The sequence below is a fragment of the Polyodon spathula genome, chromosome 23 (genome assembly GCF_017654505.1).
Source record: "Polyodon spathula isolate WHYD16114869_AA chromosome 23, ASM1765450v1, whole genome shotgun sequence".
NCBI classification, from domain to species: Eukaryota; Metazoa; Chordata; class Actinopteri; order Acipenseriformes; family Polyodontidae; genus Polyodon; species Polyodon spathula.
The window spans coordinates 24,270,474-24,282,022 of NC_054556.1; the positions used below are offsets into that span (position 1 = coordinate 24,270,474).

Sequence of the window (11,549 nt, forward strand, 5' to 3'; positions counted from 1 at the left end):
ACCTACGCGTTCATCATAGACGTGGCTTTGAATGTCACTAGTGGACCTATTGTTTGCTCTGGCACATTTTGATTATTAAACCAAATATTTCTTAATCGTCTTTTGATAAGCAAGTTTAAAAATACGGTCAACTGTTTGTGCTAAAAATATATATATCCATGCCAGATATTTATTTGAATGGTGGGGTGGGGGGGGGGGGGTGGCGTGCTCATCTTTTGGCATTGCCTTGTAAAATTCCACATGGATTTTTTATGGTTGGCTTGAAGTTAGAGTAACTAATTCATTTTCAAGTTTGTCCCACCCATTATGGAAAACTTGTTTCATTTCCTGCACTGCCCCAGGTGATGACTGCCCCTATTACACAGGTAGGTAGTGATTTGGGTCCTCATTTTTGTATAAAAGCACATTGTACCAGTGAAAAAATGCAGACAAGTAAACACGCAATTGTTACTATAAATCTTAACAGTTCCACTTTAATATAATCTATGCACTAGGACATGCAGTGCAGATTAAATGTGTTAACTAAAATCCCAATGTAACACTACCTCAGACCTCCACACATGGTGTAAACCAGTATTGTGGATGGATATTTGTTTAAAGCAATGACAGTTGCTTTCTACTGTAACGTGTTACTTTTTATTTTTTTGCATGATACTGATATACTGATTTTTCATATTGCGCATCCACGTGCTGCTAAAATAAAGACAGATGTCACAGATATGTATGCAGTTTATTTTATTTCTTTAATTCATCAATGACAGAACTGGTCCCAAACTGTCACTTACATTCAGTAACTATAAAACCGATCCACTACGTGCATTATAAAAGTATTTTTTTGCAACTAAAAACGTGTAGGTTAATATTGTGTAATGGTTAAGTTTGCATAACACGTGGTTTCAAAATGGGTAAAGCTGTGTATGGGTGAAATAGAATTTGGATTTGGCTGCAGCACACATTTCTGCAGACTTCTTTCCACCCTTTCACTGCTGAAGTCTTCTGGAATGGCTACAGAGAACTTACCAAGAGGACCTGAACAGTCTAAACAAGGATTCTGCTCCAAGATGTGTTCGGGGATCAGTCTGGAAGACATTTACATATTGATTCGATGAAATATTCATAATCAGTATACATATACATCAGCTAGGATATATTTTACAGATAACCATATTTAAAAAATAGAGCAGTGTCTGCTTTTTGAAGTAATTTTAGCAGCAGATTAATATGTATTGATGTATTTACAGTAGTTTTAGTCAAGTATACTTGGACTAGGAGTGAAGTGTTAGTTATTTATTAAGCCTGCAAAGGTCTCGCACAAGTCAGTATGAAACATGCTGACAATTGCTGATTTACGTCTCATGACATTAGAAGGTAAAGGAATTCTTTGTTTTCAAATTCCAAAGCTCGTAACACATACACCCCATCACTTGATTAGTAATATAAGAGGATGCAATGATCGCACTGCCGAGTGGTCCATTCAAGACCTGTTAAAGTCTGATGGATAACAGCAGAAACTGAAGATGAGTTCTTCAAGGACCCGTCGTCTTTCTGTTACAAGGGAGGCAGCCGTGAATCTTAATCCCTAAAGGTTTTTTTTTTTCCTCTGGGGAAGGGGTTTAACATCCAAAAGAGAGGCAAGAACTGCAAATCGAGAAACAACAAAAATGACCCAAACTGGAGTTCTAAAGCCAGGGGTTGTTTTGAGGTTTATTTAGATCTGCGGCTATCCATTTTAAGGACAGCACCACATTCTTACAAAAAAGAAAAAGGCATTTGTACACTTCAACTGAACAGTAGCAGTTTAAAAGTAGTATTCTGTGTGAAGTGCAGTTGCATTCTCTATCACAACACAAGAAACCTGCAATGATTGGTGTAAACTTACAACAGTATATATAACTCAGACTTGTGCTCTCTACATATATGTGTGTGTGTGTATGTGTGTGTGTATATATATATATATATATATATATATATATATGTATATATGTGTGTGTGTGTGTGTGTGTGTATATATATATATATATATATATATATAAATATATATATATATATATATATATATATATATATATATATAATTAATTTGTTATATATAAAGGTCCATGGCTATAAGCTATGTTATAAAGGGAATTTTACTAGTCAGTTACTTCATTTATTGGAGTGTAGCATGAACAGTAATGCATTAAACAATGAAAAAAATAATATATAGGAGAGGGGACATGAAATACAGACTAATATTTCTATTGTAAAATAGACATTTTATATCCACCATATTGAAAATATAGAATGTCGCAGTGTGATGGTAATATCAGCTATTACTACACAGTTGTACGGTTTACCATAAACCAGATAGGATATGAAAACAAGAAATGAAGAAATTGTACTTTTGGTACCTCTAGTGGTGGAACATAAATATACATTAATTCAATAGATTTTGTTGCAGGTCTGGTTTGTATTTTAATAACATTATTGGGGAGATAATCCTAGTTCTGGATGAATTGTGTACATTTCATGGACTTTGTTTAATTTTTATGTGATGGAATTGCCTTTTGGCAATTCCGTCACATTCTCTGAAGTCATATACAAGCAATATCCACAACTGTTTAAAAGCAGTTTAAGTTAATTAAATATCAGATGAAGCTAGTTTCTAATATAAAAGCTTTGTGTAGGCAATTCCTACCTTTTCTGTTATGTAGCATCCATTCTTTTACAATTCTAGAACGTGTATGTTTACTGGAACTCGATTGTTTTGTTTAGTAATACCAACTTATCATTTTTAGGTTTGCGGTACTGTTAGTTAAGGGAATACAACTGGCATCATTTATTTCCTAAAGTAGTATATTAGGACTCGAGGTGAAAATGGACAACCACAAACAGTATTGTATATCCTGTATATCGCATAAAAAAAATAATTTGAGATGACCCATCTTCTCAAGAGGGTCCTAAAAACAACAAATTTCTTGGGTGATTAGGTATAGAAGATTAGATGGACATTGATTATTGGATACAACAGATCAAGAACAATAGATACTGTGAACACAGTAAGCTCTATAAGATTGCTTGGGAATGTTTCCAGTTGGTGTAGTATTCTCTCAAAGATCAGACTGGCAGACAGTTTCTTCATGGGTAGAAACAAACACAGGCCTGTTTTATTGCATAGGATTCATTCCCAGTGGATGGTGTGACACAAGTGTTCAAGCCACTAACAGCATGGCGCCCAAACGTCATCACGTACAGCTGATACGCAAATAGTTACAATTTTTTATAGCACTCCACCAAAACTGAGCGTTCACAATAGTATTAGGATTTTATTTTTTTTGTAGCACCTTAGTCTGTCAAATGCCTGAGTGTGGAACTGATGGGCAATATCGACTTGTGACATTCCTCTGTTGTAAATGGTAAATCAGGTTAAAATGGGGGCGTGTCTATATTTCTCTGAAGTGTGGATGGGCATTACCCATTTCCAATGTGGCGTGCACTGTTGTGCTCTGCATGGTGTATGCTCTGGGTTAGACAAAGTTCTTTGAAATGCAGCCTTGTAGATCTGTATCTATGAATGGTCTGGTGTAGAATTGTGTGCGCCACAGATAGCTTTCCCTTCCTCTAGGGTAAGAACGGACAGCTCTGGGTCTGGCTTCAACAGACCTGGTAAGCGGGACCCATTGGAATGAAGTGACCGTGGTGTTAAGAAATTGATGCTTTATACAGCCAACACAACAGCTGCTGTGCGAAATTAAATGGATACTTTATAAAGCTCATACAAAAATAACAGTTGCATTGTACCCAGAATCTGGTGTATTACTTTTACTTTCTTATGCAATGCGTTTGTTGTTGAAGAGTGTACAAGGTCTGAAAGGAACGGCTGGTGTGTTAGATTGTTTGCAGCACATGTAATATACCTCAGGCTTTTTATCATGCAAGTCTAATTTTAACATCAAATAAAACACATTCTGCTTTACTTGTTTCATGGGTTAGCACAGTATTTTAAGGAAGCAATCTAAATCAAAGCAAAACTACATTAAATGAAGGAACACAATATTTGTATGTCCATCTAGATGCTTAATGTCATACAATGGTTACTGGTATTTTATGCTGTATATTGGAGCATCATTTGCGCTTTTATATTTGGGATTTCACCTCAAGAACGAGTTGTTAGGAATGAAATTTTATACATTTTTAGGCTGGAAAGAGTTCCATATGAATCATCTCTCAAAGCTATCCATGCAGACAAAATGAAAGTACTAGCAGCTGTCTCAATCGTTCTCCAAAATAGTACCAGTATACCCAATACACTTCTTTAACCATGCCATGGACTCCTCCTTGACCTCCCTCTGCTGAAGAACAGACCTCTCACACATACCCCCTGCTGGAGATGTAGAAGTTTTTAACCTGAGCCAAAAGTCTTTGTTAACCGTTGCCAACAGTACCAGCAGAACTCATCCAAGATGAAAGAGTAAACAAGAGCAACAGTGTCTTTAAAAGCTTCTCAACACTGAGAAATGCAGTTAATTACTGAAGAAGATGGTCTGTTGTACACGTTAGGTTATAAATGCTTATTGCTCATGTGAGCAAGTATTCCAAATAAAGAATAAGAAAGATAACCTAGTATGTCTATTTGTGCCCAGTTTATATAGTGAAAGAAGTAAAGAATGGATTTTTATACTTGGCCCTGTACACTGTATGTATGCAAATTGGGTGTTCAATACTGGCACCCCCCCCCCCCCAATTGAAAGGGTTCAGTGAGAGGTTACATTGAATTATACTGGCTTACACACCATTCTAACTTCTATATGGTGAAATGCAAACCACAATGTTAAGTATGAAATATGAACCAAAAGATCCAGGTTAGCACTTGGATCATTTTTTCATTGAGTACAAGTTAATGTTACTGACCTGGCAGGATATGGTGGTGTGAGCAAATTATATATTTGCAAAACTCTGAGAACCCTAACCTATGTAACTTTGCAGGTTACCACCTCTGAAATACTGTATATTTATATTTATAATCTTTGAAAACTTACTGGCTAAACCTTGTTGATACAAACCAACTAGAAGTAAAAAAAAAAAAAAAAAAAAAAACAGCACAGCTTTTGTAAAGCAGATTTCCTGAGTTCTCAAGGTAAGCCAGGTGCTAAACTACTGTGGAAATCGAATAAGTGCAAGTCATAGGTTACAAGTGTGTGTTAATATGAACTAAGTTAGAAAATAAATGATAATGTGTTCCCACAGCTTTTTCACAAAAATGATGTGATTATTGCTGTGTTGGTAATCTTTGTAAATCGGGGGCCTTAACAATCGTGTGATCAATCTTACTAGCTCTGACTGACAAAATACACCTTTTTATGAGGACTCAATTACAGCTGAAGTTTACCTTTCTTGATACATGCTTTGGCGATCACGAAGGACTCCTCCAGGTTTAATGAGTATTTAAATATGGCTTATTAAGAACAGGTGATATGCATTGGCACATTGGGGTTCACCATGTGAGTGGTTTCTGTACTTAAATCTTTTATACTGTATGTAATAACAGACCATATTTTTGCATGCTGCTTGTTTGACTGTCGGAGATTTGTGCTTTCAACAGCTGCAAAGGAGATGGAAGGAGATGGCAGCAAAATGGAGTCGACTACAACAAGCAAACAGCCTTCTGGGCCATCCTCAACCCCCCCAGCAGCCAAACAACATCATGTTTCTGGTGGGGCTCCTGCTAAAGCAAAGAAGCACCCTCCTCAGTCTGCTGCCAGCAGTTTGGCTTCGAAGAAGACTCCACAATCTTTGAACAAAGCAAAGAATCTTAAGAGCCTCAGCCCTGTTCCTAGTGCAGGCCTATCTGCCTCTAAACACCACGCCACTGGGGCTCTGAGTATCACCAAGACTTCATACACAATACCCAAGAAACTTCCGTCCACTTCCGGTGCTTCCCCTGCAGCGAGACAGCCTTCAGGGTCGTCGGTAACCGCTGCCCCTGCCGCTCCGTCCAAACCAGCCCCGCCCAGCGCTTCCCAGCCTCAACCCAACAACCAAATCAGGCATAACATCCGCCGTTCGCTCACTGAGATTCTCTATAAAAGGTGAGGCTGTCTGTATACTTGGGGGAGGGGAGTGGGGTTCGTTAGAGGATATTCCTTTGGGAAGTGTCTTTTTTAAAAGGTCATTAGTTTTTGTTGTATTTTATGGGGGGGAGCATAACCAGGCGCTTGGTCATGGTGATGGGGTGTAACATCAAATGTTAACAGGTGTTGTAGACTTGACGATGACAGGCTTAAAAACAGATACCAATATAGTGTAATAAAGTCTCTTTAATTTATTGAGTCACTTAGGTAGATTTTAACCTAAAATTACCTTTTCAAATGCTAAGTTTGTTTCAGCAAAGCCAAGGGCTAGTCTTCCTCCGTAAAGATGAAATGCTAACCCATGCGCATTTCTTTTAAGGGTGAGCGACAGCGATGACCTAGATATATCGGAGAATGAGGTTGGCAAGATTGCTTTCAACATTGAGAAAGAAATGTTTAGCATGTTCCTGAACACAGACAATAAATACAAGAATAAATATCGGAGCATCATGTTTAATCTCAAGGATCCTAAAAACAAGGTGAGTTGCCACAAAGATCAATTCAAGTGAATAAAGAAAGTGACTGTGATTACAAACTGGCATCACAGGCAAGCTGCTCTTTTCTAAGTTACTGGTTGTTGTTTAGTTGTTATGCTTAAATGGTAAATACTGTAATTAAATAGCAGTTTTTTTTTTTACATAATACAGGTTTTTCTTTTCTTTATCAGTCTGCGTTATTAAATCTGTTTTTTTTTTTTTTAATATAATTTGTATTCGGTTTTTTAAATATTCGACAGAACAATAAAAAAATACATGAAAACATTCCAATAATGCTACAAAAACTTGCAATATACAAGTAAATGAAGTTGCTTAGATCAATGTATAGAAAAATCATACATCCAGATTTACCAGTTAAAAACAGTTATACTCTTACATGTATAAATAAATAGTTTTTAACCCTGTGTGCGGTTGTTTTCAGGGTCTGTTTTATCGTGTGATCGGGGCTGAGATTTCTCCCTATAAGCTGGTGAGGTTAAACCCGGAAGAGTTGCTGTGCAGGGAGGTGTCTGAATGGAAGGAAAGGGAAACCAGTGAGGTGAGTTCAGCTTTTAACTTTTCACATACTCTTCAGTAAAATGTTATCTGCAATGCAGCATGCATCTGTTGCACCAAACCTTAGTACATTTAAGAAAGATTAAAGGTTTAAATGCACAGTCAACTGACTAAAGCCGTAACATGTTTATTCCATGAGTTTATTCCAGATCCTTTATTTAAATTATTTAAGCCTGCTATTTGTTGCAAAAAAATACTTCCAAACCAAACGAGTTGCTTTTTTTCTGTAAAAACAAACACTGACATCATTACTTTTTTTTTTTTGGTTATTACCTTTTTTAGGCCCAAGAATCAAACCAGAAGTCTCAACGTGACCCTCAAAAGTACGGGCTGAAGCAAGAAAACATGCCTGATGTGGATATGGAGGAATCTCCACCAATGTCTGATGGAGATGTATGTATTTTCCACAACCTAGCTCTTCCCCCTGATCAAACTGCATGCCACTATCATCTGGGCACTGTTGCAAAGAAGGATTTATGTTGACTTCCTGTCTCGTCAGTGGGGACTTGCACATAAAACAGCTTGTTTTTTTTTGTAATTAAAGTTGAAATACTAAATACAATGTAGCAACTTGCTATTTTTGCTATAATAAATACAAGTTAGATGTGGTTTAGCAAGTTTGTGGTGAGTATTTTTTATGCATAGTTTAGTTTTCATCTAATGCATAATGTATCATTAGAAATATTTGCAGAATTTAACTAGAATGGTTTGCATTATTTAAGGAACAAGAGGAGCCTAAACCTGCCCCTCCAAAAAGCACTCTTCCAGTTCCTGACATCTTCAGCAGCATGTTGAAAGACACCACGAGTGAACACCGTGCCCACCTCTTTGATCTGAACTGCAAGATCTGCACAGGTTAAAAACAAACGATCCTCACACAGAAGCAAGGCTGCTGTTTTAAATGCGTGTATTTCCACATATCTGATCAGAATTGTCTAGTGCAATAACCTTTTTTTTCTATTTATTACTTTGCTTTACAGGCCAGATGTCTGCAGAAGAGGAACAGGTGCCAAAAAAACCAAAGATATCAGTAACTACTACTGTGAAAAAGCCAGACCTTCAAATAAAACAAGAGGCCAGACCCACAATGCTGTCCGATTCTGGGGCATCACCAAAAACAGGTGATGGGAAATTGCAGTGTGCCCCAGGCAGCACAACCGCAGAGAGCACCCCTGAACCTAAGTGGAAGACTGAAGTCCATCAGTCAATTACTGACTCGCCAGCATCGCCTGAACAACCTAGCAGTCCTATTAGCACGTCCTCCTCTTTCACTCCCATCCCTATCCCAGCAGTGTCTTCAGTAACCATCATGCACAGAGATCCCAGGACAGCAGGGTACCGTCCTTCTGTTACAGTGACTCCTGCGCCGCTGATCGTATCCACTGAGGCAGCAGCTGCTAGCACCACTGCAGCAGGATCGAAAACCGAGATTACCAAACCTGCAATGCCTCCCCCTCTGCCAGCTGTTCCCAAGTCAATACTGCTGAAACCTGTTTCTTCTCCGGATACCAGATACTTTTCCACATCTTCATCTAGTGTCAGGTGCCTGATCAGCTTCAGTTTGTTTAGAAAATGCTAGGCATTCGAACTTTTTGACATTGTCATTTTTCAAGATTTTGTATTGTGTTTCTAATCAGCAAACTTATGTTTTGTTGCAGCATTGCTGAGTCCCGGTCCCCTCAGGATGGAGAAACCACAGTATTCCTAGCTAAACAGGAGATTGCTTGGAAAGGATTTATCAACATGCACACTGTGGCAAAGTTTGTCACTAAAGCTTATCTGGTTTCCGGGTCTAGTGACTTTCTTGCAGAGGTTAGAACAAACCTTAAATCCACTGTTTTATAATGTAGTCTTAAAATGTAAAGGATTCAAAGGATTCATGTAAAGAAAAAAAAAAAAAAAAAAAAAAAAAAATATATATATATATATATATATATATATATATATATATATATATATATATATATATATATATATTATTCCACTACAGATGCATGCACTTCTGCTAATGTTTGTAATACAGTAATCTGATCATTTGAAAAATAAGCATTGTTCCTTGTTGTTTAGGATTTACCAGATACAGTCCACATCGGTGGTCGCATTTCCCCACACACAGTCTGGGATTATGTGGGGAAACTAAAATCATCTCTATCTAAGGTAAAGATACTATTATGAAGCTAGTTCTATTTATTGGATGGACAGTGGCACTAAAGTAAGTGAAAAAGTAGCACTTGGAAATCTTAAATGCTTTTGTACTGCACTGACAGTTAATTGTGGATTTTTTTTTTTTGTATTTTCAGAGGGTGGTGGGTGGGTGGGATGGTGTGAGGTTGACCTGTTGAATTGCATTTTGGCACAGTAGTTTAACCACAAATAGTGTGATGTGTTCTGCTACTTGTGTTTCTCTACAGGAGCTGTGCTTAATCCGCTTCCACCCTGCAACTGAAGAGGAGGAGGTCGCGTACATCTCTCTCTTCTCCTATTTCAGCAGTCGTGGGCGCTTTGGCGTGGTAGCCAATAATAACCGACGCATTAAAGACCTCTATCTCATCCCTCTAAGCGCCAAGGACTCTATCCCATCCAAACTTTTACCTTTTGATGGGCCAGGTAAGCATCAGTTCTGTAGGATGAGAAATTCACTGCACCTCTTCGAAATACAAAAGAAAGAACAAAATGCATTTATGTTGTTTTGCACAAACATTTTTCAAATAATTAATTTCTTTATTCACACTTTAGCAGGTAAGTACGAGCAACCCTTATCGCAGCGCCCTCCACAATGTGTGTTCAAGCTATTGGTTACGTTATAACGTGTTACCGATTAAACTTAGAGCTCTTCCATCTCCTTTTCTTCCATCAGACAATACTATCTTCCTGCTTTTCTATCTTATCTTTTTGTTGTATTATGTACTTTCTATATTGTACATGGCTTTAATAAATAAAGAATGATATGCATCCTTTAGTGGTACAGTGTTAGATGTCACTGCTCTTGTTTTTATCACACATGATGTATATGATTTTTTTTTTTTTTTTTTGGTGACCACTACAGAAACTTTTTTGAGGGACAAAAAAACTGGTGTACATATAGGCTTGCCACAATATTTATCTACACCAGAATCTAAATGTCATTTCGTGCATGCACCATACCACATTAGTAGGTAACCCCAACAATAAAGAAATTGTTTTGGTTAAATACACTCTTTGGTTTAAAAGTACAGTAAGAGGCAAGTTCTACCCATGCTACTGTCCTGACTCGCTTCTGCATTGAGCACACATGTAACATAGCAACAAAAAATAAAGCAAAAGCTTTTTCTTTTTCTTTTTTATTGAAAAGAAATGTAAGAATATTTAGCTAGTCTAGCAGTGCACCACTGCTATGGAACAGTTGATTTAGCAGAATTAATGTCTGTTCCTTATTCAATGCTATGATATTGGTTTAAATAATTCGAGTGTTACCTGTAAGTTTGGAATTAGAACATTCTCAGTTCCTTTTTAATGCTTGGTTCAGGGGGATATTTCTGCACAGTATTTGTGGGAATAAGCTTGCAGTATGATAGTTTGTTCAATGTCACATAGTAGGATGGGGGGGGGCAGGGGAGTGGACATGAAGAAGAAATCTGTTATAGGCTAAGCATCAAGATTGCTGGCTGGCCTTCAGTTGGTATTGCAGCATGTACATTTTACACATGCTTTCTCAAAGTCCAAGTCAGACCTTACCAGCCCAGTCAGGACAGATACCAAGCTGGACCTAGCCTGCCATCAAGGTGGAAGAAAGACACAGATCCTGAACTGGGTGGACAACATGTCCAAACACACTGAAGGAAGACAATACCTGGATTCAGTCTGTTTGGTTTTACATGGTACACATGTGTGACTCTCATAATGTAGGACTTGGAGCAATTGCCAGGTTCTGCTGTTAGCTTAATAAGAACAAATCATACACCCCAGAGAGCTGTCTTCTAGTAAAGGCTGGAGAAGTTCAAACTGTTATGAAGTATTGTACAGTGTGACATGATTTCACTGAATTATGACTGCCTGCCTTTTTCCCCCCCCCACTGGATGCCTCTGTGATCATTCAGAGAAATGTGCTCCAGATTTCCTCGTACTTCAGGGATAAGCATTCGCTAACATTACACTCATTACTGTGCTACTGTTGCCAGGAATCGTGCTGGAAGTGCATCTTCTGAGGTTATGTTTTTATATACATTTTCAATAATTAGGAACAAAGAAGAAAAGTATGTTGAGCAGGGCTTCGGGGTGTTCAGCTTACTATCTGATTCTGTAACAACAGAGTGAACGAACCTCAGCATTCGGATCTATCAACATGGCATGAAAATGGTACAACTGTAGTCCAGACACACAAACATTAACACACAGATATTAGGAATGA

At 37.8% G+C, this 11,549-nt stretch overlaps 1 protein-coding gene across 2 annotated transcripts in view; it reads left to right on the forward strand.

The window, feature by feature from the left end:
• The window catches only part of LOC121297750 (death-inducer obliterator 1-like), a 33,641-nt gene that overhangs the window by 15,565 nt on the left and 6,527 nt on the right, over positions 1–11,549 (forward strand). For both annotated transcript variants that reach the window (XM_041224223.1, XM_041224224.1), the window contains 9 exons: positions 5,582–6,068; positions 6,430–6,589; positions 7,029–7,145; positions 7,445–7,555; positions 7,885–8,017; positions 8,143–8,704; positions 8,821–8,974; positions 9,230–9,319; positions 9,574–9,769. In XM_041224223.1, coding sequence (XP_041080157.1) covers positions 5,582–6,068; positions 6,430–6,589; positions 7,029–7,145; positions 7,445–7,555; positions 7,885–8,017; positions 8,143–8,704; positions 8,821–8,974; positions 9,230–9,319; positions 9,574–9,769 — 2,010 coding nt within the window. The remainder of the gene's footprint in view (positions 1–5,581; positions 6,069–6,429; positions 6,590–7,028; positions 7,146–7,444; positions 7,556–7,884; positions 8,018–8,142; positions 8,705–8,820; positions 8,975–9,229; positions 9,320–9,573; positions 9,770–11,549) is intronic.